The sequence below is a fragment of the Diprion similis genome, chromosome 11 (assembly GCF_021155765.1).
Source record: "Diprion similis isolate iyDipSimi1 chromosome 11, iyDipSimi1.1, whole genome shotgun sequence".
NCBI lineage: Eukaryota > Metazoa > Arthropoda > Insecta > Hymenoptera > Diprionidae > Diprion > Diprion similis.
Window position 1 is genome coordinate 8075621 of NC_060115.1, and position 27867 is coordinate 8103487.

General features: G+C 39.6%; 2 protein-coding genes across 2 annotated transcripts; one reads left to right on the forward strand and one right to left on the reverse strand.

Annotated features, from left to right (window-relative positions):
- The first annotated feature begins 5067 nt into the window (after positions 1–5067).
- Positions 5068–27867, forward strand: LOC124412101 (proton channel OtopLc-like). Its single transcript, XM_046891712.1, has 8 exons — positions 5068–6290; positions 16548–16770; positions 19058–19172; positions 24391–24613; positions 24684–25061; positions 25478–25640; positions 25747–26616; positions 26706–27867. Exons 1-7 carry the CDS (start codon positions 5264–5266, stop codon positions 26579–26581), a joined length of 2964 nt encoding a protein of 987 aa, XP_046747668.1. The 5' UTR covers positions 5068–5263; the 3' UTR covers positions 26582–26616; positions 26706–27867.
- LOC124412104 (protein quiver) lies at positions 19419–21410 on the reverse strand. Its single transcript, XM_046891716.1, has 3 exons — positions 21205–21410; positions 20397–20582; positions 19419–20123 (listed from the first exon to the last, which is right to left on the reverse strand). The coding sequence occupies exons 1-3, from the start codon at positions 21260–21262 to the stop codon at positions 19912–19914; spliced, it is 456 nt and encodes a 151-aa protein (XP_046747672.1). The 5' UTR covers positions 21263–21410; the 3' UTR covers positions 19419–19911.

Below are 27867 nucleotides of genomic sequence, written 5' to 3' on the forward strand. Positions count from 1 at the left end.
TGCAATTTTCTTTCAACTCAGTACGGCGCAGCGTTGTTATAAGCGTCCGTGATTCAAACCAGATCTCTTATGGGTGGTTTCAAAGAAATAACCGTCTACACGTACACATTTAATTCCATACAAACCCATGCAGCTGCGGCGAATGACGTGCCGTTATAATAGAGGTATGTTACTCCGACAATCTTCCTTCAGGCTTGTTCAGTAGGTATATACGTTTGTTAGATGCTGGTTTAACACGCGGCGATGTTTTGCTACCAATTAGTTGTTTTCCATACAAGTACGTTGCAACGACATCCACGACGCTCACGCAACGCGGTTAATTGCAACCGAGTATATGAAGTAATCTACTAATCGTTTCAATCGACGAAAAAAAATTTCATCGAAAGCACAATCTACTTAGGTTGGTGTAGTATATTGAAGCATAGTCGCATACCTCTCGTACCTAAGATTACTCAGTAGAGTATACATATTATAGCGATAGTACAAACGGTGAATCACATTACCTAAACGCAGATGATCCTGTCTGATGAATAAAACTGAATAATAAATTTCGAAAATTCGTGTAATGTTCGAGATGTACAGTTGTAGCAACGGAATTGGTTAGGGGGGGGGAGGAAAATTCGTAATAAAAAAGTAATTCTCTCGTTTCACCGTTATTCGTTGCACATTTGCAATTTGATATTGCATCGTGTACGATCAGCTTATATATGCAGGTTGAATCGTATACAAATTTTCATACGAATTTTGCTTGTTTGAATTGTTTTTTTTTTGTTTTTCATCATGAACAACAACCGCTTGCAATCGGATGCAGCCCGTGAGTAGGTACTAAAGTAACACTGAAAAAATATAAGCGAAACACATCTGTCGATGATCTTCATTAGTGGTTGTAAAACGATATAATGGGGATAGCTTATCGGTCGTTTATTGCATGATCGTTAGAGCATTGCTCGATGCTATTCTAGGCACTTAACTTGGCAATCATAGGTATTATTGATTATTGAGAAAATTAACCTTTGACCGTGTGAAATTTCATACTACCTCGTGCGCGCGCGTTTTTCGTCTGCTATTGGCTAACGTTCGTTGTCTAGCACGTGGCGTTCGTGTGTGTGTTTTATTAAATTTACCGTAAATGGACGTACGATCAAATGATTAGGTGTAGATGCATTTATCCGCAGTTTTTTCACCACGTCAAGTTGATTGCTCACTCATTCATTATTGCTGCTTCGAGAGTTGTGTAATACAGATGAGATTTGATCCGATCACTTGGATTCATTGACATTGAGTGTCGTTTCTACGGATGATGTACCGAAGAATTTTTGCGTTATTTCTACGATAACGAATTTTTACAGAAATTTTCACATTTCGTAGTTGTTTCGTACAAAATTGTAAATCTGAATAGTTTTTTTTCACATGGAAATGTTCATTTTCGTACAAAATTGTGGTGTATTATGTATTTTTTTTTTAATGAAAAAATATAAACTTTCGTGAAAAACTGAAAGTTTTTATGAGATGTTATGCAGAAAATTTTTTTTTTCTATAAAATGGTGAATATTGACAATTGATCATGAAAATTTATATTTTTGCAGTAAAAAATTAACAAGACACTACAATTTTGCGCGATAGCAATTTGTTGTAAAAAACTTTGCAAAATCTTCAAATTTCTCTAAAAATTCGTAGAAAATCGTAGAAATCGTATTCACCGCAGTAACTTGTAACTACAAAATTTGCCATCTTTTTTCTCCGCAGCCAGCAGAGTCGCAAAGTAATGACAAGGTATATACGTATGTAATGAGTGGTTGCCATGGTAAGGATAAAAGAGGATAGTAACGATACGATATACTTTTTATTGCCAATATAATATCTATATAGTAATCCCTGTAGTGATTCACGTCTATATTGAGAGTATGGCTTTTAAAAGAACGTCAACTTAATATTCCAGCCGTCACATTAGACTCGCGTTTGAATTCAGGACAACGGCAGGTAATATTGTAGGACAGATGTACCGAGTCACCTGCATACTTGGGACCTTGCAATATAACGTACGCAAGGTGTAAACTCGCGTTTATCACCTACCGGGATTTTTACTTTCTAACGGAAAGAAAGAAATTGTCCGTTTAAAAAAAAGTCAAGTATGCTGCAATCGGCAATTGGAATTGTCTGACGTAAATCTTACCTCACGACAACGCTACGTTATTATTGTAACACTATATACGCATAAAAAAAAACTCCGTATTAGTTACGTATCTCAAATGCTGACCAAAATCGTAAAAAAAAATATATATACAAAAGTTCAGGCGTAGTAGCAACGAATTATTATCGGCGTAGCGTTTCGATTGATACACAGCATAAGGTTTATGCGCTATCATAACGACATTTGTTTCGACGTCAAAAGCGACGTAAAAACTAACGGATGATCTTTTGATTTCTTGTTTCTTTCCGTCATCATTTCGTTGAACGACGCGCATCCCCGGGTCGAAGCTTCCACCTGTTACCGACTCCGCTTCACCCACCTGTCGGCGCTTATTCTCGCTCATCCTTTACGGCGGCGCCATATGATGATCCTACGGGGACCATCCCGCGTCAGAGATGAACCTAACTAACCTCGCCTAGCAATTAAGAATGCCGCATATAACCGACACTAAAAATTGACCAGTAAGGATAGGCGTCCGACCTGCAGGTTTGCGGGATGCTTAAGGCTTAAGGCATGCAACACGCATTATATGGGTATGCGACTCTCGTGAATAGCTTGGGAATCTCTTCAATCTTGACTGCAGTAGACAATTTTAGATTCAGCGTAACTATTGTAAACCGTGTAATGCGGAACAGAGGATAAATGATTTGTAAAATTGCACCGGCGTCTCGTGCAGTCTGCAGACTTGAGGCTTTATTATGGGGAGCACTCGTCACGTAGCGACTTCCATTTCTCAAATGGTAGGCCTTCCATTGTCCACTGTTTATCTCCGCGTATCAGTCGCGTGAACGCTGTAACATGCTGAATATACCTTTTACAAGTATACGACGGTTTTTTATCTATTACGGCTGTATTACGTTATGTAGGTATAGGGTTTCTCGACATTCTCAATTAATATGGGAACACGTTTCCCGGTGTCAAAGGTCAGAATAACGGTCAATTGTTGACGTTTCGGCACTTTGAGGAAGCCCCTCTGCAGAAATGTTTATTTACAAGAACATAAATGAGATTATTCATGACGACGCAATAACTAATACAGTAAAAACTATAAAGAAACAATAAAGAAAGGAAAAGGTGAAGTCGAAATTTTACTTACAATTATGTGAATGCATAAGAGAAGCGTGCGAAAAGTCGTCACAATATGAGTAATTCATAATTTAAATTAAGTATCTAAAGAAATAATAATTATATCCAAATAAGCAATTCGTATCCTTCAGCGGTCAAAGTCGTTATCTAGAATGATGGTTAGGCGATTCAATCACAGCGACATTTGTTGATTTAGATAATGAAACCGTTTGAACTTATCACCAAAAGAGCCAGGAGACCCAAGTTCTCATTTGTTTGGCTCTTTGGGGGCCATAATAAAGAAATAGAAACCCTTTTTTAGTCGAAAATTGAAGTGATGCGAGATCAAGCTCATCGCTGATCGCGAGAGGAAGACAGGAAAGAGATGGATCATCGATCGATTGACAAGAGAAAGGCTACACGCAAATGAAATATTTTTGGACGAAATGGCGCCAACTATCGAGACGCCAACATTTCTAACTATTTATCTATTTATCATGTTATACCGTTTGGAGATTTTAGTTGGGTAAATATCCGTCGAATTTACTATGAAACAGGTGACTGAAAAACACTAAGTCTATTGACAAAAATATGTCAGTCAATATCGATTGGTTCGCTGTGATTGGAGTAAGTCAGTTCTTTGCGTGCCTTTTTAATGCTCAACGAAGCACTTTGCCAAAAATGTAATCTCTCGAAATTCCCAGTCCAGAATAAATCTTTCGAAGACAAAATTTCACGACGGTCAAGAGTTTCGGTTATAGCTCAGTCAGCTTGCTCTTGGTAATCAAACTTGACTCGAGACTCTCCTCGAGTACATAATATTTGTATATATATATATATATATGTATATATCTTGATATGCTAATTGAGTATTCAAGCGTGTCCGATGACCCATGAACAGGTAGGGAATGTCACGTTAAATGGTCATAACTCTTCCTCACATAGAGGAACGACGCATGGTTGTGCGTTGGATACAACATCATCATGAATAATTTCGATTCTAATTTACTCTTCTCGGATTCGGGTGATGCAGGATTATAGTCGGCTTGCATTCTGCCATTGTGCGAGATACGATCATCTGCAGAAGTTCATACTGCAGATGTTTGAGGGAAACGCGATTCCCACATGCGACTGCGGGGGGGGGGGGGGGGGGGGGGGTCTTGAAAAACGCATTGAATAATAATTGATGGGAAGGCGGAAGGCTTGGCGTTGTGAAGGAATGTGAAACTCGGTATCTTTGTCAAGCTAGTCACGGGTGAGCTAGATCCATCCCATCGACCTGTGCCCACCTCCAACCGCTAAACCAACCACTCTTGCAGGATATACAACAAAACCGTTTGTGCGCAAAAGGTTTTTCGACGTCATTTACCATTTGTGGATCATCGAGTTTGGTTCGGGAAGACGGTTGAAGTGTGTAGCAATATGCGGCTGATCGTTTCGCGGGTCATTGGAATTGGATCCAGATTCTCACCAGTCGTTTGAATATTTGATCGAAAGATAACGAAAAAACAAGTACAATAATCTGCGAATGTTGGACTTGAATCGGGTTTTTGACTGCTAGAAAAAAGGAAGAAATAAAAACGGGTAACGTTGTTTACTCTGACTGCCGGTACCGTTTCGCGATCACATTAGCTTATATATTACGACTGCCTCTTCTGACTTGGTTCACCGGTTTTTCTGCCGTTCTCCGAACCCCCGGCAATCCCGGTTGTCACATAATATCCGCGATTTTATCCACGTAGGTACTTCACGAATTTTATCGCGGCTCTGCTGCTGGTTCTTCTGGTTCTCGACGCGGTGTAGATTAGAGTGGTGGTGAGCCAAAAGAAGCGCTACTGTAACCCCCACGTGACATCCAGGCAGAGGAATTCGGCGATAACGCGACACTGGTACGTGAAAATATCCGGCGTATCCGGACCTCGACATGTTCGGATTGGCCAAGGCGTGACTTCCGGCCGCCTAACACCGTAAACCAAATAGCCGTTGTGCCTCTGACCGGGAATTAATATGGTGGCCGAACTATCCGGCATTTCTGCCGCGATCACGGAGCAGAAAAGTGCGGGTACCAGCAACGGCAGAAGGCCAAGACCCCGGTGGATACAAACGGCGACCCGTGAACCAGTCTACAGCGTTTTGGACAGCAATACGGACTCCGTCACACCGGCAACATCGCCACCATCAACACTCAACGAAAATGCAGTTCAGGTTGTGATCAGCGCGGTTAACGGAGCCGTTAAGGGTAGGAAGATTTCCGACGCTACCAGCGTTCACCAGAAAGAATCTCCCTACGTCTGGTTACCCAACGAGACCGCGGAGATAGTCGAACCCCTGGAAGAAGTGGAGGAAGCCATCTACAGCGTCGTCAGGAAACCGCCGAAGATACGACAGCAGGAGGAGGACTCCGAGGTCCTGAACCGACAGCAGGAGCTCAATCGGTGGCTTCAGACAGCCTCTAGGCAGACGGGACCAAACCCTGAAATGTACTCGACGGACGGTGAACCCAAGTTCGATTACGACTGGCAGAGGGATGTGGGAACAAGAGCTAATCCTCCGGTGACCGGAATTCCGAGGGGTATCGTGGGCCTCGTTGGGCCCTACAGGGTTTATCCAGACCCCAATGAACGCAGGGAGTACATCCTCAGGGAGGAGGAACTCGTCGAGGACGTCGTTGACTCGGTGAGCGAAATCGCGGCTAAGGAAGACGCGAGATCAGTCAAAAACGAACCCCATCAAAGGGCCAAGTGGAGGATAAGGGACGACGACGAGGAGACCCTTGTTCCCGATCTTCCTGATCCGGACGCTTGGAAGGACTCCGAGGATGTCGTCGATGAGTCCAAACATATCGATGGACATTCTCGAGATGCTGGATGGAAGGAGAGGGAATCCTCGCCGCCTGCTTCTCCTGGCAAGGAGAACTGGAAACTTCGAGAAAGTGATCCCGCAGCCAACAAGATATCCATGATATTGCCGGGGAACCAGGAACGGGCCGTTGACGTACCTGACGGCGCGTCCACTGTTTCTGCACCCGTCAAAGGTCAGATTGGTTAATTATGTACCGTCGTTCTTACCTTTCCGGTAATTATATTTCGACAATCTGAAAGGGCAAATTTTTTTGCTACTGGTTCGTGCCTACTTTGTACAGCTGCGATCCAAAACATTCATTTTATTCAAGATTATTGAGAATTTGTGAGAATTTTTTTGGATTATAGTCACACAGAGAATATCCTGCATGAATTTTTCTACAAAAATTTTATCATACAGAGTACGATTCTATACCGAAAGAAAATTCTACAGAAAGTGATCCTGTAGAGTTCGCTTCTACAAAGAGTGAAGACTTACTTATTCCAGCTATTGAGGTTTTGGATTATAATTCTAACATTCAAGGTGCCACGAATCACTTGAATTCGGTTTCCGGACGAGTAGTTCTCAATTTACTTAGATACTTTCTCTGTAGAAACTAACTCTGTAGGATTCCCGTTCTTTGCTTTATAGGCTCGCATTCTGTAAAATAGATTCTGCAGAACCGGTTCATCCCCTCTTCAATTTGGCAATTTCTATTTGAGGCGATAAAATAAATTGGCACGACAAAATTAAAGATTGAATATAAATCAAGGTCGAAATATCTATCATCACGACTTGATTTATCGTATAAATCTGAATAACGGAGCAACGGACGAGACCAGCTTCCAAAAACCATTATACCAAGGTATACCGACAAAGGTTGATTAATTGGATCTAGTCACGGTGCGAACACGATCAGTATTACAGCTACTGTTTAACCGCCGCGTTGCGTGTCGATTAACAGCAATTAATTAGATACTATCAAAATTCTACGCAAGTCTATTGCACTCGCATTACGCACCTACCTATTATAGCGCATTCTTTGAGGTCAAACGTGCGTTTCAGTCTATTCGTTGGGGGTTTGAAAATAAATTACACGTGAGTACGTTCATGGTTCTCACTCTGTGGGAACGATTTTGACAAGAACTGGGTGCTTCAACGATACTTTAAAACATTAGTATATGTATAGGTATATGTATACTAGAGAAAGTAGATTTTCGCGTTGAAGGTGTTCATTTATAAACCCCCCCCCCCGTACTTTTTTTTTTACAAATTTACTTCCTCCTACTGTCCGCTGATCATTTAACAAGCGAGATGACACAACGACGGGAGCAGTCGTATACTCGTACACGCATCTGTATAAAAGCTACGAGTACACAACGTAGAATGGAAGGAAAATTGAATTGTACTAGAAGGTAGAATCATCACAATACTCCAGAGCCGAAACTGTTGAAGAGAAGAAAGTATTTTGGCAATGGTCGGCAGGTATGTAGGCCGTTCTCCGATCGGACGCGGATAGCTGGGATAGTCTGCTTCATCCGTAATGTTTGTACAAAGATAGTATCTGCAGTCGGCGTGAACAATGATTAAAGTAAACCGTGAACTCTCCTTTTTCGCTCCACAGGCGCAGGTATTTACTTGCTGCATTCGGCACGTTATGAAATGACCGAGAAATTTAGCGGAAGTGTTTTACTCGCGTGATTATCATCCTGACTTTTCTACGCAAACGTGTCTCATGTGTCCCATTTCGTCGTACCTTCCAAAGCATGATTTGTCATTGAACAGAACGAATGCTGGATACCTGACACTCGGTTTGATTGGTTTTTGCTTCGGCTGATTGACTTTTGGTATGATTTTTACTTGTCTCACTTTATCGAATCTCCCGCACGAGATTGGTGAAATAATGTGCAAATACAGGTATATCACACACTCGAAATGTTTGCGGTATATACATATGTGTAAAAAGGTCTGTATGTGACTGGTAGCCATTTCCTCGCTGAGCTGTTCTGCATTCGAAGTAGTCTTCCTCGGCCGTTCGTTTCAGGCATTAGCCGACTTGAACTTGACTCTACTCCGAGTCTCGAGAGTACGTCATGAAGTAGGTATGAACGAGTGTAGGTTACACAGCTCGACGTTCCTATCAGTGATTCGCTGTTACTGTCAGCAGCGAGCGGTTTCCGACTCTCTTACCTTTTACTCACTTATCTTATGTGCCTGCATCACGTTCCTTACTTACTAATCCTTATCTGAAATCCTTTTCTTTGCTTCTTTATCTGACGGACACATGCTGTCATCGTTACCACAAACGCGGTAACATTCCAATGTCTATTGATAATCGGGAATCGTGATTTTTTAGTTACTTTCTAAAAATTTATTGTCATGTTGTTTTCCGAATCAAAAAAATATACAATCATACATTTAAGAAAAATTTACCCGGATTTCTCGACGCAGATTTACTGCTACCTCCGCACTTGAGTAGCAAAGTTCTCTTTTTTTTCCTTTTAATCATATTCAGTGATGAAAAGTGACTAGTCATACGTTTACCATCGTGTAGACCGATGTGAACGTAAAAAATCGATGAATTTACATCGATGTTGTGATTTTTATCTTGGATTATTTTCTAATTCTTCTCTTTACACTCGCTTGATATATATATCTATACAACGCACAGTTACGTGTGAAGAACTACTAAGCTAGGATGGCTCGACAAAGATTAATCGATTTTTGTACTCGAAAAGTAGCCGAGCCGTTGATGGAAGGTAATTGAATGCATAATTCAGATTGCGGTATAATACCTACTGTAGTCAAATATTATATTGAATCTCAGTTTTAATATTAACGAGCATCCGGCGCGCGAGCCGGCGTGTAATTAAGTTGTATACGTAGACCCATTTATGCAGGAGTTCCACTGTATAAACTTTCGTTAGTTGCGGTCTTCCAGTCTTTCCGTTCAGCCGAATGCCCCGCATCGTGCACTTGAATCCTGCCTTGTACTTTAAATAAACGACGCGTATAGGTACTCCATATCCATGAAGTGAAATGTTATTCACTCTGTAGTAAAATTGAAGAATGATCGAGAAGAATAATTCGGAATTTGATGGGAATCCGACTGATCGATCAGCAGCGAGACTGGATCGGCGATATCGATCGCGTCAGAAACTATCACGACTCAATTCCAGCGTCTTCGTCACTGTAATTAATCGAATAGCCCCAAACTTGTATATAACGTGTTGGAGAATTCCGCATCGATCGAAACCCGGATTCTCTGCAAATTTATTTGACACGAGTCTATATAAAAACGATGCCAACGAACGATCAACGGCATTAGAATATATAGATCTTGACCTGCCTTCGCGTGCTGCGAAGATCTGTAATTGGCGGAGACATTGATCCGAAGATGGTGTGGTGAGCCATCTTGAAAATCGTAAGGCCTGAATTCTGGGCCGCTAGTAGAGAAGCTGAAAAATGGAATTGAGGCTAAGCGCGGTGATGCTCCTCCACCACCACCACCACCGCCATTGCCACCACCGTAAAACTCGGTGGTCGTCTTACCTGTTGCGATGATCATCGTGACGAGATGATCAGAGTATCTCCGCGGCAACTCGAGTAGCTCGCATCGCATCGCGGCACGGCACGGCATTCCGTTTCGCAGCATTGTTAATCGCGGATCTCTCCATCTCGGCGCTAGATTAAAATCGCGCGTTTCTGTGTGCCGTGGATACACATCTCAAAGCGGGATCAACAATAATCCTCTTCTCTGGTCAGGAGGAAGACCATCCACTCCACGCGTAATTGGGCGATCCATAGACCTTGCTTTGTCGCTTGACCCCCTTATGAATTTCGTGTTTACATACCGGTGTGCACAAGCTCTAGCTTTTTTTCTTGGTTCTTTTTTTTTCTTCTTTCTTTCTCGACTCTCTTCAAACATATCTACGCGCACTTCTTAAGCCGGTATTAACGAGACAAGCGAGAGAGACGGAGTTCGTTCCGTTTCAAGACCATGGATATACATACGGTAGTCGTGATATACGTGGCGTCATAGAATCACGGTAGTGGTTTCTTTCTCGTGTAAGCAGTACCTGCGGTAGTGAATTTCTGATAGCCTTCATACCAGTTCTACTCATCGTAAACAGTCGCCAAGACTCCTTGCACAAGCGTCGATATCTTCCAGGCGTATTAGTTTTCTCTTATCCATACGCGCGCTGCTTCAACGTACCAGTGAACGTTGGTTATATTCACCATATTCTATACTCGACTGTTTGATATACATATTTACATATTTGCTCAAGAATCCCGTGTACTCAGCTGACAGCAACTGTCAGATTTTTATGAAATCAAAAGAAGCTGAGTAAAATTGTTGGTTCTTGTACACTACGAGTCGAGAGGCACTTGGAGCCTTCGCGTAAAGGCGTAGTATTTGAGAATCGAATTCCTTTCCTTCTAACTCGTATTGTGGATTATATACATATATATATATATATATAAAAAGTATACCACAAGAGAAACACGGTGCGATTTACAGTTTAGTTTGTAATAATTAAACGTGAGGTTGAAAAGCCGAGATCCATACAGAGGGAAAATCACCGTCTTCGACCCCCTCAAGACGCGCTAAGGTGCGCAGATTTTATCACCGCATCACTGCGAATTGTAGATTTACCACGGCGAGACGCCAAGCGATTGCTTATGGATTTACCGTCGACAGTCTCTACGAACCAGGTAAAATTTTCTCAAATAATTTAGGGCTATCGTACGTGTGGTCCGTAAGGTTGTAACACTGTAACCGGTAATTTTCACCAACTTCACGAGAGTACAACGTACGTGTACCTCTTGGTTCTTATACTCTTTTTTTTTGTTGTTGTTGAATAACCGCAAATTACGCGCATACGGGACGAACTGAAATTCGGGAATGATTATCCGTCATCAGTTCGCCTTTTAACTCGGAATTTACAAGCTCAGTTTTTTGCTCTTGGGACTCGTGACATATAGCGATCGAAAGACCATCGCACTTCAGGCTGGATCGGTAACCGCGGTGAAATTAATTTCAGTTTGGTATACTGGACGTAATGCATAATGGATTTTTAACGCTTTTTCCCTCTCAATTGGACCTGCACGTGACACTTTTTGCCGATGACGGGACCTGGTTGCATTCCAGCAACCCGGGGATTGTATGCGATACAGGATGCCAATGGAACGATCATCGACACCGCTGATGTGGTTCGGTACAAAGATGGTATGAGCACAGAGACTCCGGTTTGTTCCGATCGCCGCAAGATAACGGCGCTGTACGGTGCCATGTGGGTTTATTGCTCGTTCGTGATTGGCCTGTTAAAGATTCGATTTACCAAGCTGCACGCGGTTATACGCGCTTCTCTAATTGTATCGCTGACCTTCTCGTTCCGCCGATATTTTGCAACAATTCATATTAAATTGGCACCTTTCACTGGTAAACGTGTTTTGTCTGCTTTTTTCATTTGCATAAATGTTTTTTCATCGTGTGTAAAGTTGTAAAAGGAAGAATTCGGGAGAAGAAGGGGAAGAAGAAGAAGAATTAATTGAATATTATTTATGATGTTCGACTTTGAGATGCATTTTTGAGAAAATTGGTCGTCTGAGAAGCTTCGTTTAGAGACATTTAAAGATGAGTAACGGTTGGAATTGGCTCAATCATTGTCTAAATTTTATACCTCTTGATGTCTCATCTTCTTGGTGACATTTTTGAACAGTTTGCAATTTGCATACAAGTTTCAATGCAGTTTCAAGGTGCTAATTCTTCGTACGAAAGTAGGTGCTCCAATCAATTTTATGTGCACCTGAACTATTGTTCCTTTAAATTCTTTCATGCGCAAAATAGCTCGAAACACATTCGTTCGGGAAATTAGAACGACTAAATGACAGTTCCTTTCTTATTCTCCATATGAATTTTGAACTCTTCATTAATCTAATTAAGTAAAAGTTATCAATCCTTCGATAAAAATCCAGGAAATTGTCTTTATTGCTTTTCTCGAAGCCAATTAGCCATCATATCGTACATAACGACTAATTACGCGCAGTCAGTGTCTACCAAATCAGTTTCAATTCTTCGGCAGAATAATCTGCCTTGCATCATTTTGTACCCGAAATAAAGTTGTGAATGTGAACCGTTCTTTTGTGAATCGTGACTGTCACAATTTTACTCTTTGCGATCGTTATTCATTCTCTCATGACTCGACATTCGCATACAATCTAGCTATCGCTTGGTCGAGATGCTCACGTGGCGTACCTTTTTCACTTATTACATATTACCGGGCAAACGTATTTCAGCGATTTACAATTCGACTCTAGACCTGCTTACCGCACCTTCTTCGAAGTGATAAGCCGAAGCTTTTGCTAATTGTAACGTTTCTTATTTCACGGTTTGATTACCACCGCCATCATCATCATCCTGCAATCTCAATATTTTTATATCGCAAACGTTACTTTCGTTACTATCTGTATTACAAACTCGGTTTTTGGCGCATGCGATAGACGTACATGAAGGTCTACTTCACAATTCACATCCTCACAATGAGAATGAATTATATGAACAAACTTGTGTATCTCGTATCTAAACTTTCCACTGAAAACTGAGCTACGGGAGTTGGTATTGAGAGTTTTTACATTCTTTACATGCAAGTCGATCGGGTCTTCCTTCTTCGCTACTCGTTTTCCCCCTCGTCGTCAAGTGAAAAAATATTTTATGACGATGCAAATTACCTTGCCCACAACTTTATCGCTCTTCGCTTTACAAGGGATCAGTTCAAACCGGCGATGATCTTACCAGGAAATCAGTCGTTAACCGTATAATTTATGAATTTGAAAGTCCGTTCACACTTCCTTGTATACTTGCAGTATATTTCGCGTGACTATACGAAAGAAAAAATGATCCAACCGACCGAATAATTTTCACATCGTCTGCACGATCAAGCGGTTACTGCAATTTGTCACGATTTTGACACTCGGGATAAGCCCCAACATCAGCTGTAGTGATTTATGGGATGCTGCCGATGCTCCAGCCCGATACTTGATTAACATTCTGAGAGCAGTCGAGGCGGTCGCTTCTGAAGAAGCATATACCAAACGTAATACTCCAGACAATATTTGATCTTAGCAAATGATTCGTCGGTTAACTTTTTTCTCTAAGTATACTATACTGGCCGTTATAGGTCAAAAGATCCGCAGATATAATATTTGTACCGGTGTCTATATACAAAGATTTAAACAAATATTAGGATGGATCAAAAAAATGGAATACTTTTTTTTTTTATATCAAGTACAAAATATTGTTTCAAATGACGAAAAAACAATGCTGTCGAATTTTAAAATCTTAATATTAATATTTTGAGGTGCGTCATCGCAATGTTCTATTTTCCATTTCAATAACACGGGAATTTGTTTTTTGTTTTTTAAACTTTGGAATTTTATAACTCGTCAATGCATTAGTGTACTGATAAGACCAGAAGGTATTTTTGTAGGGAATTGAAAGTTGTAGAAAAATTGTCTGTTATCATTTTATGATAAGTATACTTTTTCAAAATTTATTGAAGTCCTTTGTTCACCTTTAATCTTCAATAACTTTTGAAAGCGAAAAAAAATTTACATACATATATATATATATATATGTGTAAAAAATTGTTATATGCAAATATTCTATGCAGTGTGAATAACACCTAACTTGGAATTCTTTATGCAAAATTATACCGCGAAGAAACGTACTTTTGATCCTATTGGAAAGTTGAAGATTCACTTCCTCCTTTCTCAGGCAGCATCGTTATTATATCTATGTTTATAAGTTATAGTGTACAGTGAAACAATAAATTTAATCTCCAAACACTTTTTCTTATGACACTGCGGTTCAATTCAAATGTTATAACGCCCATATCATTGACAAGTCTTTACAACCCGGAAAGTTTCCAATATTATACATATTTCTGACAGCTTGTGTGTTATTTTTGAAATGAAAAGCAAACGATATTTTTACATTTACCGAGGAAGTGTAAGAAAATTTAGTACACCGTTTCATCTTGTAATATACGAAGACTACTAACTCGCATCTTTGTTTTTCATGTGATAAAATTTTTCATTTGTATAAAATTGCCGATCATTTGAAAAATCCGTATCACTTTTTGTTTTATCGTCGTACGAATATCATCAAACCTTTTTAGATCCCATAAACGTCACGCGGTTATTTGACAGATCCGAAAAAATTGAATCGCGTTTAAACGATGAATGATGAACAAGAATTTGCACGCGGTATGGTATTTGAAAAGTTTATAATTATTCGTCGACTCATTCGGCTCCGAATATCATGCACATATAACTGAGCGTTTCGTGTGTCTAGTAACCGTTAGAATTCGTTGAAACAACTTGTGGGGGCCTGCGCGAGCGGAAGAAGCAGCGTAATTTCTAAGCGCCCGTAATGCCTACCAGCCATCAGACGAGAACGAAAAAAATTTTCTGAACTCGTATCGCACGGGAAACTTAAATGTGAGGTGCACGAAGTACTGACATACTTCAATTTCACCTTCGAACAAGTTAAGTTGTGCCATTGCTCTGTGTGCCCGCAATATATGAAAAGAAAAGAGGTTTTTCATTCATTTGATTAAAAAAAATTTATTTTTAATTGTCCCCTTCATTTCTTGCTTCAACTTGTTAACTGAATTAAAAATACTCATCTTTGTTAAATAATTTGCCAAATTGAAATTTAAACAGACAGCAGTATTATCACAGATACTTTTTTATTTTCACCGTGTACATTATATCCGATACTGATAAGCTATTTTTTTTTAGTTAAATAAAATGTGAGCAATTTGACAAACTGGAAATCGGATTATTATGAGTTCTCTGAATAATATACGTGTTATATTTGTACAGATTATATCAACGCTTATTAATCATCTGAAAATTAATTGGTACGCGTATAAATTGTAAATTTTGTTTTCCCATCTCAGTCGGTAGCTCTCGTCGAATTTTATAGAAACGTTTCTGTCTTTAATTGCTTAATACAATCGACAGTATCAACAAAAATACATTGGCGACGATACCGTTCTTTGCCACTCGTCACGTCGAATTATGTCCTCATGACTATGAATGGCCATCAATCCGTATCTTTGTAACTGTCGAGGAACACAGTCGCGCTATTTTACGACATTTTTTTTCACAGTTTTCGCAGAACTTAGTACTTGTATTTTAAATTTTGTCAAAAATGGAAGAAAACGGTTTGGAATTTCACGTGACAAGCGCACGCCGTGTGAAAAGATGTTGAATAAATACATCAGCAATAAGATTAATTAAGTGGTGTAAAATTTAGTGGCTGAAAGTGAACCAGCGCAGGTCGATGAAATATCGTCTCTTTGGCTAAATCTCGTGTTTCTTTCGGACTACACAAATCAATTAGCATCAACCCGCTACAGTGAATCAAGACTTTTTATCTTTAATCTTATACAGAGGTATCTGCTAATTCGACGATACATTCGAAATCGAGAAATTAAATTTATTTTTCTTCGCCGCGCCGTCGTCGTCCCAAATTACAATGTTGTTTTGATAAAACACACTTCGGGGTGACCTGCAAACCGCAACTTGATTTTGATTTGAAGTAGCAATTTGCAATTCTATTGTTGTACTACTGGATCAGCGAAACGTATTTAATTTTACCGATGTAAATTCCCCGCAAATGCGAAAATACGGATTTCCATGCGAACTCGACCAACGTTTGATCCTCACCATTTTTTATTTTAATCAAATTTTTTTCTGCACTCGTCCCAACTCTGGAACAGTACCCTGAACTTTTTCAGATTTTTCATTCAACCGGTCAATTATTTATAAATTTTTTTTAGCTCTTTTAATTACTTTGATTAACCAAAAAATTGTTCAAACGGTCGGGCACAATTCCTAAAAAATTCTCGTAACTTTTATGTTTCGAATCACTCCATGATGGTACTGGACTAGAAATATTCGCAGTGGAAAATAAAAGTTTGGAGAATTTTTTGGGAATTGTGTCAGACCGTTCAAACAATTTTTTAAATTTGCTCATACATTTGCCGTTGAAATGTCGAGAATAGAAAATACAGTTTTTGACAATTTTGTTGAGAATTTAAAAAATGATCGATTTCAAAATCACTTCCAATACTTATAAATAAATAACCGATTGAATAAAAACAAACTCAGCGTAACGTTTCAGAATAGGGACAATTGGATAAAAAATTTGAACAAAATAAAAAGTCCTGAGAGTCAGACATTCGTCCGACTTGCATGGAATTCCCCATACATATAAGTATAGGTATTATACATCAATGTAACGTGAAAAAATATTTTCAGGTACCGATAGAAAAAAAACAAAAGTTAAAGTAACAATTAAATGGTGCAAAAAATGGAAAGCTAATTTCCCCACAAATATGTATGATAATAAAAAATTTCTCTCCGCTTTTTGTTTCAGTGAACAATGAACACCAGGACAAGGATAGCCTGAACGAGGCGGCGAGCAACGCGGGGGGCGCCGTGGAGGGGCATCCGAGTGGCAATCCTTCGGGAGGGGGCGGGAAGCGCGATGGTCTTTCGCAATCCGCCACTTCCGCCTTGCCGCCCCCCAGGTCCTTGGTGTCGCGAATTTTGGCGGGAGCTCGATCGCACCACGACCTTCTGGACCACGCCGAACCCTTGTGAGTCCCAACACATTTGCTTATTAATATCTCGCTACTCTCTTATCCTGCATTGGTTCTAAACTTGTAATTTGAGAGTCGATTTCTTTGCCGCCTGTGAATATATTTTAATTCAGGGTATTTGAAAAAACAAACGAAAAAAAAAAACTAAAAAAACTCCCTACCATTAAACAAATGACGAATATAAAATGTCAATGCGTGACCTCTGAAAAATATTGCACGGCCTTTTCATTTCCGGCGGTTCAATATTACGCTATTAACTATAATATAGTTTCATTGAGTCGTTGATAGAAAAAAAATGTAGCTTTTTTTTACCAACAGATAGGGATAACCTATACTTACATCCATATATGAATATAATCGCGAGAAAATTTTCATTGCGTTGCACACATGCACGTATTTCTTGTTATAATACCTGCGGGATCGGGACGTTGTTATTATTTTATGCTCGGACACGCCGCGTATAATATCGCGTGTGCTAGCAATGGAAGTGAAACTCGCTTTGAGCATCATCTTTTTAGTACGCATACGTATGCTGCATGCAGCTCTATTCTCGATTCAGGAGCATTGACCATTGGAAATGATCACTGTTTATGTCGTTACGGACACTTTGTTTCTTATTGCTGCATGCGCTTCGATGCGGTTATGGTGCACCATGTACATTACACGTCTTCATCTTGGGTTTATCTGCAGTCTGATGAGGCCAGACGATCTATAGTTTATTATTGCTATTATTAAACATTATTTACAGAGGTCTTACTTCCTATATGGAGCCTTGCAAAAAACCGAGAATGATTTATTCAATGCGTGTCATTCTCGGTGTCTGCGAGTTTTGATGACTATAGTGTGAGATGGTGTAGAAAAAATCTACTCTAATTGAGTAAACATCTGTTTGAATAATTCTGTAAGGTATTAATATCTATGCTTATGGCGTGAGTAAATATTATCTCATGGCAAATTAATTATATAATCACTTTAATTAATGTAATTCAGTGAGTATTAAATATTTGACATTTTTTACACGATTGTTGAAATACAAGTTTCTCGTGACGTCATTGTTATCTTTTTGTTATTCTTGGAATAGGAAAAGGCGACTTTGGCATTTTACATTTTTGTTTGTAATGTCAGTATCAACAGCGAATGTATTCGACGCGGAAATTTCACTTGCGATTAGGATTTACAACGTCTCGCGGGCGGCGGTAAACTGTTGTACGAACGACGCAAAGTGCGAAACCCGTTAAGTATCGTCGGAAAAAGCGTATGTAACATCCTCAGAAACTAGTTCTACTTGTTTTTCTTTTTTACATTTCCGTAAAGGTCAGCACCGCGTTTTCTACATAAACGACTTTGCTGTATTTGTAAAACTAACAAGGTTTCGAATAATATTATGTAATATATAAAGGGCGTTCCGTGCCGAATCGACCAGGGTCTAACCCACGACCTCTTGGATTTCGTTCGAAACTTATTATATTGTTGTTCCAACTCCAAAAAGCACACAAATTTTTTACAAATTTTTCGGGTCAAGTCTTATTTATGATTTTTGAAAACCAAAAATTATCAAAAATCTGGACTTTCAAACTTGCTATGTATGCCACTTTCTTCATTCTGTTTCACTGCAGTATGTTGCGCAGTAATTTTTGCAAACCATACGGTAGGCGAACAGTTTAAAAGGAAAAAAAATGCATAAATAACTGCAGGTCAGCAGTTTGCGTTATAAAAAATCTATCTAAAAAGCATACGATATCCCTCGACAATGATCACATCTATGCTTATGATTAACAGTATACCTCACACTAGATGACGTGTATTCACAAATCAGAAAGAGATATTTACACGTATATCCATATTTTCTGTATTTTACATACCAGTTTATTTATGTAGCATCTCGCTGTTGGATAGGCTCTGTGTAGGAAAATTCTAAGCGGTAATATACTTCAGAATTTATTTTTCTAGAAACCATGCATATTACAGAATATGTAATTATATATTATACTTGTTTATTATTATTGTACATACAGTAATGTCTTCTCCCGGATGTTTGGAATAAATTCTGAGGGAATAAATTGTAATTTACGTACCAACGTTAAATTCCAACGTATATTTTCGTTTTTGTTATTCACACAACTTCAATAGATCGTAATACTGACGTAGAATTGCAGTGAATATCGATGTGTTCGCAGTATCGGTTGTTTTCAAATGAATCACCGCAAATTATTAAATAAAACTTTTACAGGGAATAAAATTTTCAAAAACATTGTTTAATAAAAAATTCTTATTTACGTTTCAGCTCTCAATTATGGGTTGTTTTATCCAACGTTTATGGAGAGTTGGTCGTGGTGATCATGCTGGCTTTTTGTTTGGCCGAGGTGATGGACACGCCGGTCCCTTTGCACAGCTTGCAGGTGAGTTTTCAAAATTGTTCTACATATAAAAATCTATTCGATGCCTCGTTTTACGGTGAAAATTTACGGAAAAACAATATACAAGACTGTAAAACGCTGTGGGTAAGTTTCGTGTAAACATATGTAAATATAATGCGAGGATACTTTTTGCGTTAGAAACGTTTATTTACAAAACTATGATCTAGGTATAAAGAATTATACGATAGGAATCGAGCGTATTTATTTATTTTTCTCTTAGAAGATTGTGTATATATAAATATATGATTTTCATGTGTCTTTTTTTTCACCATATTTTCGTGGACGGAATACGTTACAATACTGATCAAAATATAATATGTGTAAGTGGGAAATAAGAAATATATTATTTGTAATATTAAATTAAAGACATATACCATGAAGGTAAATATAGAGGTATAAATTTCATTTTTCATCTGATCTAAGATCATAAATTAGATAAATAGACATTTAATGCCGATAAAAGAATAGCTATGCTCAGGTCCTTTTAATATAAACAGTTAAAATCTTATACTTACGTATCTATGCAATATAAAAATTTGAAAAAAAAAAACTCTCTGTACTCGTAAGATGTCATTGGACGGAATGTGGATAGTATCTATCATTACATACGAGGTAATTATACGTAAAAAATACTATCACTAAAAGGTAAAAAGCGCTAAAGGTACATAATAAGCAAATCGAGTTAAAGATTTAAAGTATACGTTCGAATATACCCCAAATTCTATTTCAAAATGAAGATCAATGCTATTACGGTGACTCCAAGAATCGCAGCTGATATTTGTACGTTTGGTGCCGAGTTGCACGAATCTTCGGAGCAATAACATTCTTCCCAATAAATTCCATTCTCGTAAACCCCCCAATTGCACACACCTGTTACACCTGTACTCGAGATCGATGCGCAACGTCGAATCACTTGACGCCATCTTCCATCCCCTGAAAATTAATCGTGAATAAAAATTCGATTCTTTCGTCATCAATTTTTTTTTTACGTTAACAATGCATTACCGTTTACTTCATCTATAAATTATTTGGACAAGTTTGCTATTGCGGTTCTAAATCTTGGGTTCAGATTACTTATAAAGTAAGACCAAATATAATGGGAACAAAATTGATTGATTCTGTGCGTTATAATTTATACGATTATTTCTAAATTATTTCAAAGGATAGTTTTTTCTTTCTGCTTGTCAAATTTTGAATTTCTCTCACATATGAAACCCTTTGGCGACTGCTGTACTAATTTGACACAAAATGAACCAGGCATGTGCGATTCCTCGCTATTGCATTCGATGGCGATGTTTTGTTCGGTGTTAAATGTTTTGTAAGCCCCGCAGTTGTCCTCCCCCTTGCCATCCTGATCAGAGCTACATTGATAGCATCGAACAGCTTCGGAACCTGAAAATAAACGTCAAGTTTCAGTTTTAAAACTGTCTATTCAGCATTTGATTCTACGTTAACATAAACGCGATCTAATTTGGAGAATTCTTTGCGCATAAGTAACACGGGAACGCCTTTGCGACAACAAACGGCATTACGAAAATGAAACCTGAGTTGCCTACAGCCAGGCGGAATACACCCCGTCTTACTCATCCACAAATATTTCGACGTTTCGCGCATAAATTTGAAACGACCAACGAAAGACCCGCCCGATCTACCCAGGATGCAACGGTATATCACGTGATATAAAATGACGGCCAGCACAACATACACACGTCGACTTTCGAATGGCATACTTCGCGAATCATTCTAGGTTATGTACGACAGTTGCATCAAAATAAATGAACATCTAGCTACTTTCATTTTTTGGCCCGATGTTTGTCGGATCGATTTTATCAACCGCGTTTACGCCCCGCGATATTAACGGAATCTTTTCGTTTTTCGTTCGAACCCATAGGCGTAGCGACGGTTCCCTTTCTCAGAATCATCGCAATACGTAAACGCCCGTTAATAACGTTACTCGTTCGCGTTTCACGTCAATTTTACACCAGTTTGATTTATTAACGTTTTTAGCACTCACCCCTCGCCACAAACAGTAACGTCACAAACGCGGCTATAAACGCGTTACAACTTGCCATTTTTTTTTTTTTTTTTTTTTTCAAAACACAGTTAAATTGCAAACAAACTTTGTAAACTCGCGCTAAGAACGCATGGTTAACGCCCCGACTGAGGCGCTCGCTCGGTCGCAACTCAGTTCTGCTGTGTTTCTCTCTATAGTTTGTCTATAGTTGCGTATTGTGTACAGTGTTCGGTCGGTTCGAGAACTCGCCACTCACCTGACGTCATCCTCTGGGCGTCGACGACCAGCTCCGCAATACTCGATTCTCCCACTCTCTCAGAGTTAACGTACCGTATAACGTAAAACGCACACTACCCTGCATGCCTACTCTGCGTAATCCCGTCACACAAACTCATCCTGCCATTCATACGATCTATGCTTTTGAACATGCGCAGGTATACCGTATTTTGAAAATATTCAAAGATCGAGATGATTTTTTATTGTTGAGGTAAACTTGTTCAACGTTAAAAATTTCGTGACAACCGTCTTCTGCAAACGTTACTCTAATAAATAAATTTCCTTCTAAGATGTTGAAATTATTCTTTATACGAAAATCATTGACTCTAAATTGGTAGAAAATATATGCATTTATTTGCATATTTTTTATTTATTTTTTTAAACATCTATTACGACGATGATCAATTTATATTATTAATATTTCAAGTTTTAAAACTTGGTTACAATCAAGTGTTCCATCCATGCGGAAACATGTACGCTTCTTCTACAACAACTTATGAGATGGTTGATTATTATATTTACTCCTCGTCGAACTGCACTTTCACCAAGTGGGGAATGTTACTTTGCATTCTTTCGTGATCGTTTGCCCGTAGAGGCACAATTTTTCATCGAACTCTTCCATGTCTAGTCTGTACAGTTCAGGTCCTTGACCCTGAGAACTACACAGTCTTATTTGGAAGGGCCCCGCTCCAACCTGCAGCTTGACTGATCGCGAACTCGATCGCCGAGGAACAGCATGAACTGTATTCATAGGTAGAGGAAGAAGAAGTAGGTATCTTGATGGGAAATACGGTCTTGATACAGAAGATGTTATTATTCACCGCAATAGTCACGGCTCATCTATAACGATAGAATTCCGACGATGCGATTGAAATATACGTATGAATGCCATCGGATAATAACGTGAAATGACTATAGAAGGAATGATTCTTCTATGCTTTGCTGCAATAAGTCAATTGCGTTTCAGGTGATCTCGTCCGGGTATCCGGAACTCTGGCGGGCACAAAATGCTGTCCGTATATCAAACTCAAAATCAGACACGAATGAGTGATAGAATTTCCCGTTGGCTATATATAATGTATAGTTTACATTTTATATTCCCTATTCCAAAAGTATAAAAGAGTATAAGTGAAATCGTTGACACTTGCATTGTACAACTTAGTTGAATGCTTTTTATTTTCTTACTCGCATCAAAAGTAACAGGAGTATCGCATGTTGGCTGGTGGAAGGAAAAGTGAGTCTCTAGGTTTCTTGCTACCGTCGGAATCATCGAAGCGCGTCACACGTGGAGAGCCGAAGAGCTCACAATGATGGCAATAAAAGTTGAGAATAAATTCAGTATCAAAGTCACGAAATTCAAGTCACGAATATATTTCATGTGGAGCGTATACGCGCACGTGCGTACCTGTATAATACAGATTGTCCGATTAATACTCCCCTTCATTTATCTTCTTCATGTACGATGAGGCAATTTATTTAACTGTAAGCGTGAATCATGATTCTAATGCGATTGACGTTAACCGCTGCAATGTGTTTTCAACTTCTCTTCTGATTGAGTATCAATTTCAACTGTGTCCGTTTAAAATAATATGATTAATACTTTTTATTTCATGTAATTTATGATAGCGCAGCTAGAAACCCGTACTCTCAGGTTTTGTTATTAATTTGGGTGATATGCTTTATCGTTAGCCTCCTGGGGTTATTGTAGGTACAATCAATCTGTGCAGTGCGTAACATCAGACGAGTGTCAGAAACTTTCGCATCCGTCAAAATCAAAATGAAATTGCTTAGAACGGGATAACTATTTGTTTTTCGCTTGATTTACCCGCCGCTTCGTTACGAGTTAACGTTTTCATCGATTATCGTTTATTGATTATTCATTATTCTTCTACGGAACTGTTCATAGTAGTATCATCAATTTTTTTAAATTACCAATTTAAGACATACCTGATCAAAACTCTGTCTTCTTAATCTTACGTTCACATGTAACTTAGGTATCGTATACGTAAAACGCTTGTACCTAATAAATTCAATTGCAGGATTAACCTAAGGAGGGTGATCAATCAAAACGATGTGAACCTCGGCTGTAATATCCTCCAAATTAAATGCACATATATTTATAAGACCAGCGTCACGCTGTTCTAGAATTGTACCGTATATATATACATATATAATATGTATAGACCAGCTACTACACTATATATATCGAGAAAGCAAATTGAGTAAATTATATCGTACCTAACTCATTATTACGAGTAAACCTATAAGTGGATATACAATACGTTGTCGTTCAGAAAACGTCCCGGTATATTTAACGGTTCATTTGTTTACGACTGGGTTGAACGGTATTAGTTTTATGCATGGGGAAAATGCACGGACTGTCATGAAACCGACTGCAATTGGGTACCCAACTTTTAGTTGGTTACTTACTACATTATGCTGTATACATATATCTGTATAATGTCTGAAATGAAATGATGAATTAAATTTGCGATTTGAAAATACCTTCGATGACCACTTCCTTATGGATCGTTTTAACGTTTGGCACGCACTGTATTCGATTATTGGAATGTTCTTGATATCAGGTAAATAAAAATACACACGTGCTGATCGTAGAACTGCATCACCATTCATTTTGGACCAAATTATCTTCACCAAAAATAGACTACGGGTTATTGCCGATCCGCGACCTTACTATAGATTAGACGGTTTTACGCATCTCGGGCGGCTATAATTCGATATCTTCATTATAACCTGCAGAACTCTAGAGAATATGCAAACGACAATTTCGTTAAACCTTGAGTGTTTTATGAATTGATTATTGTTTTTCCTGAATCTTATTCAGACGAGAACCCAGCGGTCAATATAAGTATGAAATGCAGATTAAAATGAAAATTCCTTCTCTTCCAGGGAGTTTTTCTGATGTACCTCTACGTGGGCAGCATCGCGGTGATCATTAGTATTTACCTCTGGGTCCTTATCGACAGCTGCAGCAGTATGGGGAGCGGAGGTGGCGTCGATGACGCAGAATTAGGAGGTGCTTCTTTAACGAGATTTGGTTCGCTGAAGCGAGCGCATATTTCTCGGACGAGAACCGCACCAACTAGTTTCTACATCCGGGTTGGGGCTCTGCGTAAGTCTCGCGCGATTTTTTATCGTTTCATAGCTCTGATCAAAATGACTAATATCGTTTCATTTTACAGTTTTCGGACTTGCAACGCTTGTCTTCAACGGTCTGGAAATGGCGATGCATTCGATGATGCAGGGGGATAAATGCCACAACGAAATCGTCTTCGTACATCCCGTTCTCCACGGCCTCTTCACCTTTCTTCAGATGCACTTTCTCTTCGTCAACTCTCAGGTCTTAGTCGAACGCTTTGGCCTAGCCGCAAGATTTGGATTCACTCATCTTGCAGCTACTAACATCGCTGTTTGGGCAAGGCTCGTCATTTGGGATTCTGCTCAAGAATGGACTTACCTAGTTCATCTTGCCCAGCAGGGACCCGAAGCCGAAACGTCACCCCTAAATCTTCGTGGATTTCCTGGATCAATCACTAGACACGTTCGCGATTTACTGCAGGGTAAGCAACTATTGTAATCATATTTCACTCTCGTGTTAGATGCACACTATATTTCTCCAACGTGATTCTGAACCATTGCATTCTCAATCCCTTTTATTGTACATGTATAACGTATGTTTCTTCATGATAAGATAGATTATTTTGTATAATTATGCAAGTGATTCGACTGGATCAAATGGAATTCCGTCAAATTCACTGCTAATTTCGATGGTAAACTCTACTGTTATTTTTCATCATCACACATTTGCATAATACCCAGAGATTATAGCAATTTGCTGTGATTAATAGTAGGGATCTCATTCTATAACAAATGGTACCTATAAGTTGTAAACAGAGTTTATAGGTACGAGGATACATATGAATATGGTCTGTAATTGAAGTTTTAACAGCGTAAAATTTATTTTAACTTCTTGCAGATGAATCAGTGCCAAGCAACGCTATCCTGAACCCGTACCAGCCTATTTCTGACGAACAAATATCCCAGGTCGTAGATCTCCACGATTGTCTGAATACAAACACACTGGGTCGTCTCTGGACATCAAGCGTGCCTTTTCTGTACCCGTTCATCGTGCAATTCAGGTATTAACACGAACCTTATGCCTCCAGGGCGAAGTGCATGGTTGAAAACTACTAAAAAATAATTATACATGCATGACCATTCTCGTCTTGAATTCTCAAATTTCAGCCTTATTGCTGCGGCCGTAACGTACGTGATGGGTCAGAACGTTGGCCGTAACCGTCTCTCGCACAAGCAGAAATTCCACGTGAGCAAGGATCTGACCAGCGACACGAGGATCGGATGTGACGGTTCGAGCAAGGGCCTATTTCTCGGTATCCTCTGCATGGTCGCCGGCATAGTCGTGATAATAATATTCCTCGTCGTTAAAGACGACAAAAATTTCCCAACGGAGACTCTGGCCTGGCTAACCTGCGGCACTCCGATCGGGATATTAGCGTTGAGTGGGCTCATGACCGCCAGCGGCCTCGTTCAGGTCAGACAAATGTCTGTGGTTACTAGAGCTCCGGCTGCTCTTGACGGACTTCTGTCAACCGTAGCCTTGTTCGGGGTCCAGATCTACTCTGTATTCACGATGGTTGTGGCCGCGTGCTCGTTGGCGACGATGGACGAAAAGTCCGAGAACCCCAAGGGCAGATACGTCGTCCTCTTGGGGGTCTCGATCCTACAGCTGGTCCAGTGCTGCGCCCAGAGCACCCTGATCGCTGAGGCGTCGAAGAGATCGTGTATAACTCGTTTTCAGATGATGGCTAAACCTGCGAGGCAGGTGATCACCTTCCTGTTGTTCAGTAATGCGGTTTTGTGGGCTTTTGACACTGTCGTCACTCAGAGCTGGCTGTCGCAGGAACTTCAACTTAGATTCTTTGGGGTTCTGGCGTGGGGTGTTATTTCGAGAATTGGACTACCTCTTCTTGTATTTTACCGGTTTCACAGCTGCGTTTTACTGCTCGAAGCCTGGAATAAGTGCTACAGAATACCGAGGGGTGAACATCCCCTCAACTGACAGCATAGGACCACTCACCACGTCCTGCGCACCGGGTTAGTAATCGCGTTTGGTTTTTTGCTCCGATTACCTGGTGGGAGGAGTTCATTTGTTTCAATCGAACTAGATGATTTTTTCTTTTCAGAAAGCATGCTCGCTCGCATCACCCGTACTGTCGGAGAAGAGTGACCCTCGACCTCGAGAGGCGGGGTGAAGATTCGGCATCGAAGGTATGGTCGAAGGGATGCAAGAGGTCCGAACCTCCAATTGAATCAGGGGTTGTTGAATCTGCGGCCTATTTACGGCCGTACATTGATAGCGCAAGCTGGTTGTACCTGGACTCGACACCTGTGCTCCACTTAACCTCCCCTGTGATGCACCCTCAAAATTTAGAGTACGCGATGCCTCCACCCCGGAGAAAATCTACCCATCATCATCATCACCATCATCATCACCAGCAGCAGCAGCAAGAACAACAACAGCGTTCACATCACCGTCACAGAACGCATCGAAGAGTTGTTAGTGATCCGGGTATCAGAGCGTGGAGCAGTGGCCTTCATCATGAGTGGAAACGCCGACGTGTTTTTAGCTTCAATAATGAGGTGACTGGGATAGGGTCTTCAGTGAACGGAGCGATACACGAGGCCAGTGAAGAGAATCCGTCGCCAGATGAAGTGCCGAGATCTACTTTTAGAAAAGTGCCATGGCACCCGAACTTACATATGCTCAAGATCAGACGTACCTGAGTATTTCCAAGTTTAGAGGTGTTTCGTATCAATTGCGAAAGATTTACTATGGTGTATTCAAGGTGAAGCCATCGCATCACCTATTTCAGATAACTATTATGTATACACGAATAATTTAATATAATATAGTATATAGGATCGAGATATAGATATCATTATTATTAAATGTATAATTAACCGTTAACTTATGAGAATTGTTTTACCCAATGTTCGTCGTATTAAATAATTTATAACGATTTGTTTATATGTATAGGTGTCCGAGTGATAGATTAATAAAATTGCACGTATTCTTTGAGAATTTAATTACAGCCGCTTTACGTAAACCGATTGTAAAGTGCTAAGAAAAAAAAATATCAGGGACCAATTCGTATGTAGGTCGACTATTATGTATGTTGCTAGTATTAGGTGTTCTGCTAGCTCTTCTTTTTATTACACAGCGCTTAGGGTTCCCAATGTTTACAGGAAGCATACTCGGGTTACGGAATTCTGATCATTTCTTAAATGAGACCCTTCTCAATGGTCGGAATCCGGCAACCTTTGTATACCTATATTACATACTTC